The 13,819-nt window shown below is 50.8% G+C and overlaps 1 protein-coding gene across 1 annotated transcript in view; it reads right to left on the bottom strand.

The window, feature by feature from the left end:
- Positions 1 to 13,819, bottom strand: part of RAB6B (RAB6B, member RAS oncogene family) — a 55,830-nt gene that overhangs the window by 16,200 nt on the left and 25,811 nt on the right. The window contains exon 2 of the mRNA XM_032488203.1: positions 11,850 to 11,908. Within this exon, the coding sequence (XP_032344094.1) occupies positions 11,850 to 11,908 (59 nt within the window). The remainder of the gene's footprint in view (positions 1 to 11,849; positions 11,909 to 13,819) is intronic.

Here is a 13,819-nt window from a genome sequence, read left to right as displayed (position 1 = left end):
AATCACACCTACATAAGTCACTGTCAAACTACTGAAAACTAAAGATACAGAGAAAACCTTAACAGCGGTTAGGAAACAGAAAGACACAATACAAACAAAGGAACAATGACAGGAACGAGGACTGATTTCCCTTCGGAAACAGCTCAGGACAGAAGACAATGCAACAGTATCCTTAAAGTTCTAAAACTACCACCACCACCACCATCACCATCATGTCAACCTAGAATTCCACAGCCAGTGAAAAGTTCCTTCAACAATGAAGGCGAGGGGAGGAGGAGGATATAGTTCAGTGGTAGAGGGCATGCTGAGCATGCCCCGGGTCCTGGGTCCAATCCCCAGTACCTCCGTTAAAAGAATAAGGAAATAAATAAATAAACCTAATCACCTCCGCCTTCAAAAAATAAATAAAATAAAAATAAAGTAAACAAATCTATTTTAAAAACTGCTAAGAAAAGTAAGTACGAAAAACTAACAAAAAATATAGTTGAAAGCAATGAAGGCAAAACAAAAACGTTTTCGGGTAAGGGAAAGCTGTGATCATTTGTCACCAGCGAACCCTCATTACAAGAAACACTTTAGGCTGAAGGGAAATTTTACAGATGGAAGTCTGGATCTTTAAAGAAGGAACATAGGAGCACCAGTAGTGGTAAGTCCCAAGCAGGCAATTCGCCCTTGATTACCTTCAGTTTTCATCCTTATCAGCGATAGTTGGTCCTCCCCTTCATTTTGCCCTTGCTCCATGCTTCAGGTCACATCAGGAGCTGGCTAAATATGCAGATTTCGGAGCCTGGCCCAGACAGACAGAATCACAACCTCTGGGGTGTCAGTCTGGGAATCAGAATTCCTGACAAGCTCTCAGGTAACTCATTTGTGCAGTAAAGTTTGCAAACAGCTGAGGAGACTCTGAGTTCATGCAGTGACTGGTCTGGGGAGGTTGCAGTGTCCTGGAGGAGGGCAGAGTCCCTGCCCGAGGTGAGAGACGGATGGAAATGCCCGTGCCTGCAGAAGGGCTGATCACAGATGGAGAAGCCAAGGCTCACTCAGAACTGAGGTCATACAGGTGGTGGTGGCAGAGGTAGGACTGGAACCCAGGTCTCCCTGCATGCAAAGCCCCTGCTCTTGACTGTTGAGCTGCACTCCCTCTGCTTCCTGAAAACCCTTCATTTCTGAAGCTGTCACTGAATATGTGGGGGGCTCCCAACTGTCAGCATCTTACCGTCATTAGCCATAATAGCTCAGCAAAGCCCACTTAAGGGGAAGTTCATTTGCATTTTAACAACAACAAAAGAGTCAGCTCTCTAAGGACAGAATAGAAACAAGAACTTTTAAGATAGCCTTGGTTACCAGAAACTTTATAGCTCCTTGACACCATTTTTTTTTCTCCAAAAATAAGGCACAAATAGTTGGCCCTACGCTGCTGCCAGCTGGAGCCCATCTCTCCCAGAAGGGCCAGATCTGCAGGGAGAAAGTGGTCACGGTCTTCCCTGGGCAGCGCCTTCCTGGCATTTGGTGTAAGTAATGACTACTCATTCATTCATCCACTCTTGAGTGCCTACTCCGTGTTAGACACAGACCAGAACAAGCGCTGGTCCTGGCCTATAAGGAGCTGTTCCGTCCCTGGGGCTGTCCTTCCACGTGGTCAACACCCATTCAGAGTTCAGGATTCAGCCTTGAACTTCCAACCTTGTGGAGGAGCTAAGATTAGCACACAGAACTGTGGTCCCTGACAGATGGGAAGGACCAGTGTAGTCAGAGGGGCCCTAAGAGGAAGAGGACCTTGCTTCTGATTGATTTCTTGAGAAAAGTCAGGGCAACTATGCAAGTCCTTGAGCGAATACTAACTTTCCAGCAGGTGAAGGGGGGAGGTAGTGGAGGGTGGGAGGTCTAGAGGGTAAATCCCAGATGAAGGGAAAGGAAGAGGTCTGATTTCCATAAGGACAGAGCTCCCATCAGAATTACCTTGCAGATTATGAGTATAAACTCTGGGAAAACGTAACAAACAACAGTCTGAAGGCACTGGAAAGTGACCAAAAGCAGGTAGAATCTGGAGGGGAGTCAACACTTAACAGAAGAGAACGGCCCTGGGTGAGGCTCCTGTTTTGATGACTATTCACTCCACCTGAGGGCAGCACTGGCTGGAGCTCAGGGGAGGCTAAAACCTGGCAAGAAACCCACAGTCCTACTGGTTGAGAAATGAGAGGGCAAATTGTAAAGCTATCATAGCAGACAGAAAGTGTGGAAAATCCTGGAAATGAGAAAGCCACAGACAGGGCACCCCAAATTCTGCTTGTAAATGCTGCCCAAATCTCTGACCCAAACAAGCCACATGCAACCTAAGACTTGAAAACCAAACAGACAAACAAACAAATCTGAACAGAATTTTAAGTTGCTGCCTACCACAAGGAAAAGAAATAAGAATTTGGGTCCAGCGAACACTCTTCCAAAGAAACAAATGCAGTCCACAGTTTTAATCACAATGTGTAGGATATAACTCAAAACTACTAGACATATGAAGTAAAAGCCATATTCAAGACAGAAAGAGAATAAATGGAGACCAGCCCTGAGGTGACCCAGATGTCGCAAGTAGCAAGTATTTTTAAACAGCTAATAGAATTATGCTCAAATACATAAAGAAAAATATGCTCAGAATGAAGGTGCAGATTTTTAAATCTCAGCAGAGAAACAGGAACTATAAAGAAGCAAACACAAATTTGGAACTGAAACATACAGTATCTGAAATTTCTAAATGAATGACAGGCTTAACCAGAGAGAGCAGATGACAGATGAAACAGTCAGTGACCTTGAAAACAGATCAGTAGAAATGATGTAAAAGGATAATATGGGGACATCAGACAAAAAGAAAAACTAGCTACCCAGGGAGGCCACCCCCTCCTATAAAAGGCCCCAGAAGTCCTAATTTCCTGTTACGTGACATAACGTGCATTCCTGCTCAAAGGTCAAGTCACACGGTGTGAGTGTACTGATGGGCAGGTGTGTATGAGTGGACACATGGTGAGTGGAGACACACTTGTGTGCGTGCAACTGTGTATTTGCATGTCAAAGTATGTGTATGCGGGCAGGAATGGGTGTAAGATGCTTGTGTGGGTATGGGTGTGGGGTGGGGAGGGAGTCAATTCTGCTTTGGAGGTAAAGCCCAGATGGATGATATGCACACAGCCCTGGTGATGCCAGGAGGCTGAGAGGCTGAGGTGACCAGAAGCCTCCATGGGGAAAGGGGACAGATTTCTGTCTACAAACCTAGACTCCCTGTCAATGCCCCGAGGGCAGACCACGACCAGCCTCAGAGGATCTGGCATGCAGCTAGCAGAGTGTCCCACCGAAATGGACCTGCGTGGGGTCATGTGTCCAGAGGGCCCCGGTCTGTTTTCAGTGACTCTGCTGGTGCCTATTGGCAGGGTCTGAACGCTGTACAATTGGAAGAACACTGGGTTGGGAGAGTCCTGGAAAAATGACAGCCCCTGTGGCCCTCAGCTTCTCATCTCTAAAAAATGGATACTCATAGCTTCCTACAAGGACTGTTAGATCAGATGAGTTAGACTGTGTCAAGGTGCTCTGTGGAAACAAAATGAGGACTGACCAACTGACCAAGGGATTTCCAAGAGAAGGTGCAGAAACTCACCCACCCCCAGGAGAGCCTCCAGCAATGTTCCTCAGGCTGGTTATGTGGAACATGGCCCCATGAGGGAGGCCAACTACAGGATGAAAGTAAACTGTGATCAAGTGTTTCTGGGAAAGGCTGCATGCTCTAGCCCTTAGTGGGGAGCCATAAAGCACACTGGCATAGTAAAGGCTCTGAGAAGTCCTGCACTGAAGAGTCATGAACAATTTCATGTCACTTGTTTCTCAAGCTTCTTGGCCCCTAGGAACCTTTGTGCTTGTAATCCCTATTAACATCCCAATAAAGGAATGTTCCCAGAGCTTCAGGAAAGACTGACCCTCACAGAGGTGGGCTCCCAAGGAACCATGGAGTCTTGGCCACGGCATTCATTCTAGGTACTTCCTTTTTCTCTTATGAGGCATGCAGTAAATTATTCTACCTGGAAACTATTCCACAGGGATGTAAAGAGGGTATCAAGACAACATGAGCAGCAAGCTTGACTCTGGGGACTCTCCTGCCAGTCCAGGACCCCCTGATCCTCCCCACCCCTTTGGCAGTGCTGCATAAGCCTTCCGTACTGCTGAGGCCCCTCCAAGGAGGCTAGACTGCATCCTGCTGTGATTAGATCTCCCCAAACCTGGCGATGCTTATTTATTCCTTAAAATCACTGTGCCTGCCAACTGTACCACTTATGAAAAATGGCAGGCACATCACCTTATACAAAACATGAGGAACCTTAACAAGGACAGATTTCACAGCTGCATCTCCATTTATCTTCTTCTAAAGGTGGTATTAGCCAGTGTCAGCAGGGGCTCAGATGCGTAGTGCAGAATGGTGGCACGTTACACACCTCCCTCTGCACAAGGGCTCCCACTGGCCCAGCGGATCCCCGAGGAAAGAGATGTTTCACGAGGCACTTGTTGAAATCGCCTTTGCTATGTGCATTTATTATGAAATGTAATTTTGCATCCACATTCTGACAAGACAGTAATAAAGTCTGCGGTAGAAATTTGCATGGTAATTTGCATAAATTGACTCAAGATTCTCTTCCCAGGAAGAGAAATCATGAAAAGGAGTGTATGTATGTCTTCTTTTAGCCTGGGCCAGGCCTTGGCCCGTGGCTGGGGAAGCATCCGTAAATGGCAGAAAGCAGCTGGGGATGACAGGCCCTTGACAATGAAGCTGCTGTTTGTGCTCTGCACCACCAACCATCAGATGAGAGGATCAGGGTAAAGTCATGCAAATTAGCATGCAAATGAGGCTGGCGAAACTTAAGGATTCAGACCAGCAAGTGCACATGGTGGGGGAAGGAGACAGAACAAGCTGGGCAGAGCCTGTCCTTCCCAACAGCTCAACCAAGTGCTGTGGGGAGGGGCGGCTGGCTCTGGAGGCCACAGCCAGGTACCTGGATTCTTTCAGCCACCTCAGCCTCAAAGTCTACACACTTCCAGTGGTGACTTTCTTCCCAAAATGGGGATTGCCTTGTGCTAGTCATCACCCAATTCAAAAATTTATTGATTGCTCTTTTATTACTTGACTGTGCTCTGAAACATGAACCAAACAATATGCACCTTCCAACTTTAAATAAGGGGTTCAACTGCATCAAAATTAGTCAAGCTCTTCAAAAGCCACACAGATGCCCACGGATGTGTGGCCTGAAGCCCCCTGAGAGGTCTCCCACAGGGTCACAGGTGGATCCAGGTGCACAAGCCCTCTCTGCAGCTCTTAGGGAGAAAGGTGTTCTGGGAGGTGGATTTCTGAGGCCACCTAAGAGCTATCGACAAGTAACCTACAAAGTGAATTAAAGAATTGCTAAAATCTGGGGCAGAGAGTTGCATCATGGGTCCATTTAACTTCTAAACACTAGCAAGTGCTGTTGGACTCACCCAACACCAATTGGCAACCTCCTACTCCCTTGCTGGCCTGGAAACTGTAAAAGAGAAATTCTGCTTTCCCAGACTTTCTAGAGGGTAAAGGTGATTGTGTGATTCCATTCCGGCCAATAAGACATTCGCTGCAGTCTGCTGGAGGGGGCGGGGATTCTAGGCAAGCTCTTGCTTTCTGCTGCCTCGAATGCAGAGGTGATGTGTGGAGCAGCAATGGCCAGGCTGCATGAAGACGAGAGCCCACAGAACAAGGAGGCAGAACAGAATGACGGCAGGGGTCTGGGGCCTGCCTGATGGCGTCACCCTCACCGCAAAGCTGGGCCACCTCATATCCCACTGCGACTTCCTGCACCTGAAAAATCAAAACCCCTCCTTGTTTAAGCCACAGTTAGTCTGCTTTCTGTACCAGAGGCTGACTGCATTCCTAATTTGCAAATGCATGACAAAAGAGAGGGAGAAAAGGAAGGGGAGAGGAGGGAGGGAAAGAAAGGACGTTAGAGGGTGTCTGCTCTCAGATCAGTCCCAGGTAAATGCCCAAAGGGGGCCCCTGGGTGACTGGTGGTGCCCCAGCGGGTCTCTGAGGGCAGGGTTGTCTTGCCAAGCTGCCTGGCATTCAGCAGCATTTCACTATATGAGAGTCGCCTCTCATTTTGGCCATAGGACTTGATGTTTGTGAAAGATGGAACTCTACTGTATTAACATGATAAAGTCATCACGTTGCTAGAGTTAATGAAAGATGGAGTCCAGCGTTCTGCCAGAAGCCCGGGGCTCCGGCATCATCTGGCCGAGTGGCAGAGCTCTGCACCTGTGCATATGCAGGCATGGCTGGGGGCCCACAGTTTCCCATAAAAACACTTCATCAGCAAGTTGTTGGCTTCACTCCATCATTACCAACTTGGTTTACTGTGGAGTTGTTAATTCGTTTTGCTCTCTAGATAGTGTCTGGTAATACACATTTGTATCAACAGTGCTTGGGGCCTATAATTTTCCATCATCTAGACTTTAAGACTTCCATGAGCTACATTAACTAATTAGCCACATCCCTATTGCTAAAGTTTGAGACCACTGGTCTAGGTGATATGGTCTAGGTTAAATCCCATCCAAATAATTTCCAGGTTAAAAATACACAACACTGAGAACCTGGGATGCTGGCCCAGAGTCTCTCAGCTCAGTGACAGAGCTGGGATTTGATCCCAGGCCTCTGGGTGCAGCAATGTTTTGAAGGAAGAAACTTCCAGTAGACCGTGAGCCTCATGGCACAGCCACAGGGCCATGACAGTTCCCAGGCTGACCATAAGAGGTCAAAAGGTGGCGGGGGGAGGGGGTCCTGGAAATCCCCACCCCTTTCCCAAAGTAGTTGGAATAATCCTCCTACTCATTAGCATATGAAATTACTGAGCCCATAAAACCTAACAGCTCCGCACCTTGTGGTCGCCCTCGCTCTTGCCTTCTGAGACGGTCCACATTCTGCTTATGGAGTGTGTATCTCCTAAGCCGTTTTCCCTTCTGAGACAGACCCCACTCTGTCTGTGAGTGTGTATCTCTCTAAATAAACTTGCTTTCACTTTACCATGCCTTGCTCTTGAATTCTTTCCTGAGCGAGGCAAGAACCTGTTCTCCCACAACAGATGGACAAGCATTAGCAGAACTTGCTGCCCCGGAAGGAGAAACTTAGAGCATCCAACCCTACACGGACAAAGCATAGCCCTCCACACACCATGATCTGTCACAAATGCCCTCTTCCTGAGCACCTGGGACGTACGGGTGTGTGGCCCAGCTGCAGCTCAGCTCCCCTGCAAGGCTAACCCCGCTGCAGGGCTGAATGGTCGGGTGGGGCAGGCGTGGGTTGGGGAGCTGCAGAGCATTTAGAGGGACGGCCCCAGAGGGTCAATGACCAGGCCCCAGAAAACCTATTTACTTTAATAAATCAACTTACAAATGTTACACAGAGGAACATCTGATCATTTTGAAAAACCCTGTATGAACAAAAAAGACTTGCTGCCGAGATAAGCTCCTGGGGGAAATGGCTTCCCCAGGTCAGATGCTGGCCCAGAGGGGCTTGGAGCCTGGAGGGCCTGTGCTGGGAGGCAGCGTGGGTGGCAGAGCATCCCCAGTGGGATCAGACTGGGAGGTGCTGGGACACTATGGTGGGTTGAAGAGTGCCCCCCACCCCACAAATTCTGTACCCCTGGAACCTCAGGATGTGACCTTATCTGGAAGAAGGGTCTTCATGAATGCATTAGTTAAGGGCCTCAAGATGAAAAATCATCCAGGAGTTAGGGTGGGCCCTAAATCCAATGACCGGTGCCCTTATAAGAAGAGGAGAGGACACACAGACACAGAGAGAAGGCCGTGTGCGACAGAGGCAGAGATGAGAGCCATGCAGCCCCACACCAGGGATGGCCGGAGCCGCCAGCAGCCGGGAGTGGCAGGCAGGATTCTCTCGGAGGCCTTCCGAGGAAGCTCAGCTCTGCTGATTTCAGAATTCTGGCCTCCAGAATTGTGAGAACATAAATCTCTGTTGTTTAAAGCCACTTGGTTTGTGGCAACTTGTCATAGCAGCCTCAGGAAACTAATACAGACCAAGGGTGAGAGAGGTACGCGCGGCGCAGAGCGGCCAGATCTCTGAGGGGCTGGGAGCAACTCAGGCGGCCCCTCGGCCTGTGAGGTACAGTGATGCTGTCCCCTTCCCGAAGGCACCGTGGGACCCAGGGAGTGCCCCAGTGAGTCCTCCAGAGATGCTCCCGGGAGCAGGTGAGGGAGGGTGAGCCTCAGCAGGCCGGGACCCATTAGGCTGCTTTCCTAACCTGTGCTGTGGTGGGAGGTCCAGGCATGGGCCTGGGAGGCTCCAGCCTTGGCAGTCAGCTCATCTCAGTCATCACTGAGATTTAAAAATGCTAGTGCCTGAGCTAGCCTGGGCATCTCTGGCCATGCCCCCAGCAGGTAATGCTAGCATCCAGCCAAGATGGAGAACCCGTGAGGGACCCGTGAAAAAGCCCAGAGGAGCGCATCTCCCCCAACAACTCCCAGGCGCCAGCTGGAGGCCTGAAGCCTCCCATCCTGGCTCCAGTGTGGTTTCAAACAGGTGGGCCAAGGGCCAGGCGGGTAGGTGGGTTTCACTGGCCTCTGGAGGCGGGGGGGGGGGGCGCTAGTCTCATCACAGTTTCTTCTTAGTACATTTTGAAAGACGTTTCTTAGTTGGTGTTTTATACAAGAGAATTGTTGCAGACATGACTCTCACCAGGCCGTTTCTAAGTCTTGATCTTTCCCTTCTTTAAGTGAGTGGATTTAGACAAGGTGATGGGTGGGGTGGTGGGAGGCTGGGGCATGCATGTATCAGGAGGAGAACGAGGTACACGTGCGTGTAGGGGCAGTGCCAGGCAGGAGGCGGCTGGAGACCCACTTTCCTGAGGCCACAGGCCAACAAGTTGGCGTCTCCCCAGGGCCTGTGGGGGAGCCCCGCTCTGCAGGTCCGGGTGGGCCCTCACACTAGCCCCTGGGGCCTCGGGCATGCTCAGCCCCAGACAGAGGGAGACTGGCTGCCACCCAGGGTGAGACTGAAGTCCCTCCACCATCCATGCCCCGGCTCAGGGCAGGACCAGATTCTGTGGTCGCTTTCTCCTACTGCCTCTCCAAACACAGAGTAAGCACTTGACAGACCTCTGCCGTCAGAATAAGTGAATGGGGGCGGGGGATGGGAGACAGAACTGGAGACACACAGGAAGGATGGGAAGGAGGGAGTGGTGCCTCGGTCCTGGGAACTGTCTGAGCACCTCAGCTAATCAAGGTAGGGGCTCTGCTGGGCTGTATTGGCTGACAAACAGGACATTTGTGGGTGGCAGTGAGGCATGGTCACAGTGCCGGGGGACAACTGGGGACACCCCCAGAGCCCTTGGGGATCTTGGCTACTCCCCGAGTGTCTCTGCCAGCACGTTAAAGAAAAACAGTTCCCCCTCTCCATCTCCAGAGAATTCATTAGCATGAGCCTGTGTACGCACAGAATTGGAGCCCTAGCCTCTCAGTCTAATTACCATTTTAGAGGGTATTGGGAAAGAAATTGTACCTGCAGCAAAAAAAAAAAAAAAGTCAGAAAAACCTGCCGTGGGGAGGGCACTTGCTCTCCTCTGGGCTTTCTCCGCCTCTTGCCACAACATTGGACATTGACACTGGGTCCCTGTGGCCTGTCAGTCTGATGGAGTCTAAAAACCAAGGCAGACAATGTCTCTTGAAGCCCCTTTGGTACCAGCAGGCAGCTGACACCAGCTGTGGGGGGCAGGCCCTGTGCTGGGCCCACGAATGCAGCAGTGGATCCCAGGGGTCCTGGCCTCACCCAGGCCCCAAGCCCATCCAGGAGCCAGAGCAGGAGGAGTTCTTGTGGAGTTGGGAGGCCAAAGGAGCCCTGAGGTCCATGTGCCAGGGGAAAGGGGGCGTGGAAGAGCGTGGAGGGCCCCAACTGCAGAGCAAACGTGTGCTCTGAGCCTTGATGAGTCAGAGGAATTTTTCATGGCAGAAGAGAGGAGAGAAGAGGGAAGGGCATTCCAGCAGAAGCAACATCACGGGCCAGGCATGGAGGCATGACAGGATCACTGAGCGGGAAGCAGCAGGCAGGGAGGCCCGCTGGACCACAGGATATAGGACAAGCAGTGGGCCATGGGAGGTGACACTGGAGACAGAGGTGAGCTGAGATTTTGAGGGACTCAAGTGACTTGGGGAGGAGTTGAGGCTTTGATCCATGCCAGTGAGGACCACTGCAAAGGCCCTGGGGCCACCTCTGCCTCCCACCACTGCCAAGAACACCAACCACAAGTGTCACTATTATCAGTTGGACATTAATAAGAAATATTATAAATGACTTAATATTTAAAAAATCAAATAACCAAAACAATATCTGTGAGGCCATTCATACACACACATACACACACAAGTAAGTGAATACAAGTCAGACTTGAGAACTGAAGTCTGTTAGAGCAATGACTTGAATGCAAGGCGATACAGTGGGGCTCCCCCTGTGGGAGGAGAGGCCTCTGACAAGCCCACCAGGGTACAAAGCCCTGGCCTGGAGAAACTCAACCGACACGAAGTGCGGCTGAAATCATCGTCTCAGAGCCAACGCCCAAGGCTGTGCACGTCACTCGGGGCCCCATGTCCTCACCCTTCAGTCAATTCTTACCAAGTACACTAGGTATCTGGTATTTCAGATGAAGGAAATGCAAAGAAAAAGCAGGGATTAAGAGGGAGGCAGAGAAAGGGGCTGTATTTGAGGCAAAGATACTGACTAGTCCAGAGGGAGACAGACAGATTGAACAGTAGACAGAGAGCTGTGATCCGTAGTGAGCTGTTCTCTGTACGCTTCGTAAGTCCAGGAAGGTTGGCAGACCTCTTAGCACAGCAGCCCCCAGTGTGTTCTGTAAATCCTTTGAGGATTCGATGACAAAAGGATTCCATGACTAAATACATCCAGGAGATCCTGCACACTGCACCTCTATTTCCGCAAATCAAAACCATACATTGATACAGTAAAGGCCCTGAGAAGTCCTGCAGTAGAGAAGTCCGTTTACTTTTGTTCAGAGTTCTCTAAATTTATACAAGCACTGAACCTTTCTCCCTGCTTTTTTTTTTTCTCGAATAACGCCTACTAACATCCCTGAGAGCCAGTATCTCACAGAACCCAGTGGCTTAAAAAAATGCATTATAGTCTCTGTCTTAAGGAAGGAAACAATACATTTTTTCTCAAAAATAGTTGAAATGATTTACTTCGGCTCCTTGCATTAAAAGCTATAGTTGCAGGGAAAATTCACTTCATTTGCACAAACCTCCCCACTCATCAGTGGTGCCAGAAAAGTGACGCATTACCGACCCCCAAGAGCTCAGACTTAGGCCACCTGGAGTCACCGCTGTTTGACTCCAGGCCATCTTTGAGAGCCAGGAGCCACACAGGTCACTCCATCCAGCCTCCTGCCCATGTAAGTGGGGTTAGGCCCATCACACCAGCCTCTCCAAGGAAGAAAGTGCCTTAGCAACCGTGTGTGTGTGTGTGTGTGTGTGTGTGTGTGCGCGTGTGCGTGTGCGTGTGCGTGTATGAAGGTCCAGCAAACAGCCACACTCGAGAAGCAGGTTCTTCTGCTCTTTCACGTCCCTCATTTTGCGTTTCCTTCATGGAGGTCTGGATTTTCAGAAGGGCTCAGGGTCTTCACCGGGCTGGGACCAGTGCACATGTGGGAAAATCCTCCAAGGCTACATGGACACCCTGGGACCCGCGAATGCCTTGCTCTCACCCCAGCATCAGCGAGCCGGTCACGGCTGCAGACACCACGGGCGCTCGGGGCGGGGACCCAGGAGCTCACCTGGTACGTGTTGTCGAAGCTGTCATACATGAACCGCGTGATCAGAGACGTCTTCCCGACTGTAAAACAAGAAGAGAGGGGTTCAGCCGTGATCCACGCTAGGATCCAAGTTCCTCTAAACACATCTCACGTGACAAAAACAGACAATGAAACAAAAAAGCCCAGAGGAAAAGAAGAGATGCAGAAGCAGAAGTGGAAGGCGGGAGTACCACCCCCCCCACTGCCCCCACCGCCCCCACCGCCCCAAAGAGAGAGACCTCGAGGCGAGGCAGCCCCGTCTACACCTGGAGGGCCACATGGGAGTTCTTGCCCAGCACCAAGGAGGCTTCCCCACGCCTTGTGAATTCTTACCACCCAAATCAGGTCTTCCCGCAAGAGCCCAAACGATGCAAGAGCCTCCCATGAAGAATCAGAGCAAGCGTGTGCACTACAACGTGCTCCCCTTGGTGCGCCCACGTTCACCTGGAAATACTGCCTTGCCATTGGTCACAGGCTGGGAGGGAGGCACGCTCCTTTATTTCCCAGCCGTTCAGCCTGGGGACTGGTGAGGAAGGTGGCTTTTCAAGGAACAAGGAGGCAGGGGGAGTAAATGGGTCACTTCCCAGTGTCTCTCATGGGCAGGACTAGTCTCCATAATGTGTGAGCCCCTTCTGACCATCCAGCTTTTCAAAGGATGTTTAGCATCCCTGGACCTCGCTGGGTAAATGCCGGCAGGCTCTTCAGTCATTGTGGACTCCCCTGGACGTCTGCAAATGCCCTCTAAGGGGCAGTAACACCCCCAACTGAGAAGCACTGGTATGGTTTAGGGAATCCCACAAGTGCTGCTAATTTCCCAAACTGCAGTGTTTGGCTTCTGACCTAACCCTGTGCAGGCCCCCTGGGGCCTGGCAGCGGCAGAAATGCCTACTGCAGCATTTCTGAGCATCTGGGAGGGGAGGAAGGAGGAGAAAGGAGCGTTTGTTAGGTCAGGTCCAGCATGGGGTGCTTCTCCACACCGTCCCACCGATTTGGCCACGGCCCTGGAAAGCTCAGAGGGGACTGGACCGGCGGGGCTTGGCTCAGAGCCCCTTCTGCTCCGAGCTGCTGGAGACAGATAACCCTGGTGGGGAAAGCAAAAGAGCCAGCACCCAAGAGTTCTCCATTATGCCTCTCCCCGATTCTCAGACGGGATGTCCACAGGCTGGGCCTGGCAGGTGGTTGGTCACTGCCAGGACAAAGCAGGGCAACCCAACAGGGCTCCTCTGGGAAAGGCCCTATTCCAGCATGAAAGCCTCAATAGGACACCAGGCATCAGACGAATGCAACCCTCTCTCGACAGCCAGCATTTGTAAAGGAAAGGCAATCGTCTTCCAACCAGAAGGAGCACCTGACACACTGTGGGGCAAACTTAGATGCCCCACCTTTGAGCCAGGATTGGTTAGCTGGATTCAAAGCCTGGGGGTGCTATTTAGCTGTGTCATTTTGAGGTGGCCACCACCCCTCTGAACCTCAGTGCCTCATTTTAAAACGGGCATAACAACATCAGAGATTTCAAAGGGCAGTACTAAGAATCAAGTAAGATAACAAAAGTGCCAGGCACGTGGAAAATGCTTAAAAGTGGAAGGAGGGAGCAGGCAGCTGTGACAGCTGAGGCCATCTCCAGATACCAGCTGAAAAACAGACACCACCACCTCTGCGGTATGGCAAAGAATCTGACTCCTCTTTGGTTCTTGGGTGGGAGTAAAAGTACTGTCTTTGCTATTTCTGAGTCCCTGGATCACACCAGAGCTTGTGCTCATGAGGTGACTCCTGGTGGGCCCCTAGTAGCTTCAGGGTGGGGTTATGCCAGCGGGACCAACCTTGTGATCAGAGCTTGGGGCTTTGAGCCCACGAGGGAAGGCAGGGTGGAGATTGAGTTCAGTCACATGGCTGACTTCAATCAACAGTGCCTAAGCCATGAAACCCCAATAACACCGAAGCTTAGTGGAGCT

The sequence above is a fragment of the Camelus ferus genome, chromosome 1 (assembly GCF_009834535.1).
Source record: "Camelus ferus isolate YT-003-E chromosome 1, BCGSAC_Cfer_1.0, whole genome shotgun sequence".
In the NCBI taxonomy this organism is placed as follows: domain Eukaryota; kingdom Metazoa; phylum Chordata; class Mammalia; order Artiodactyla; family Camelidae; genus Camelus; species Camelus ferus.
Note: the sequence above shows the minus strand (reverse complement) of the source record. Positions and strands in the feature narration are given on the sequence as shown.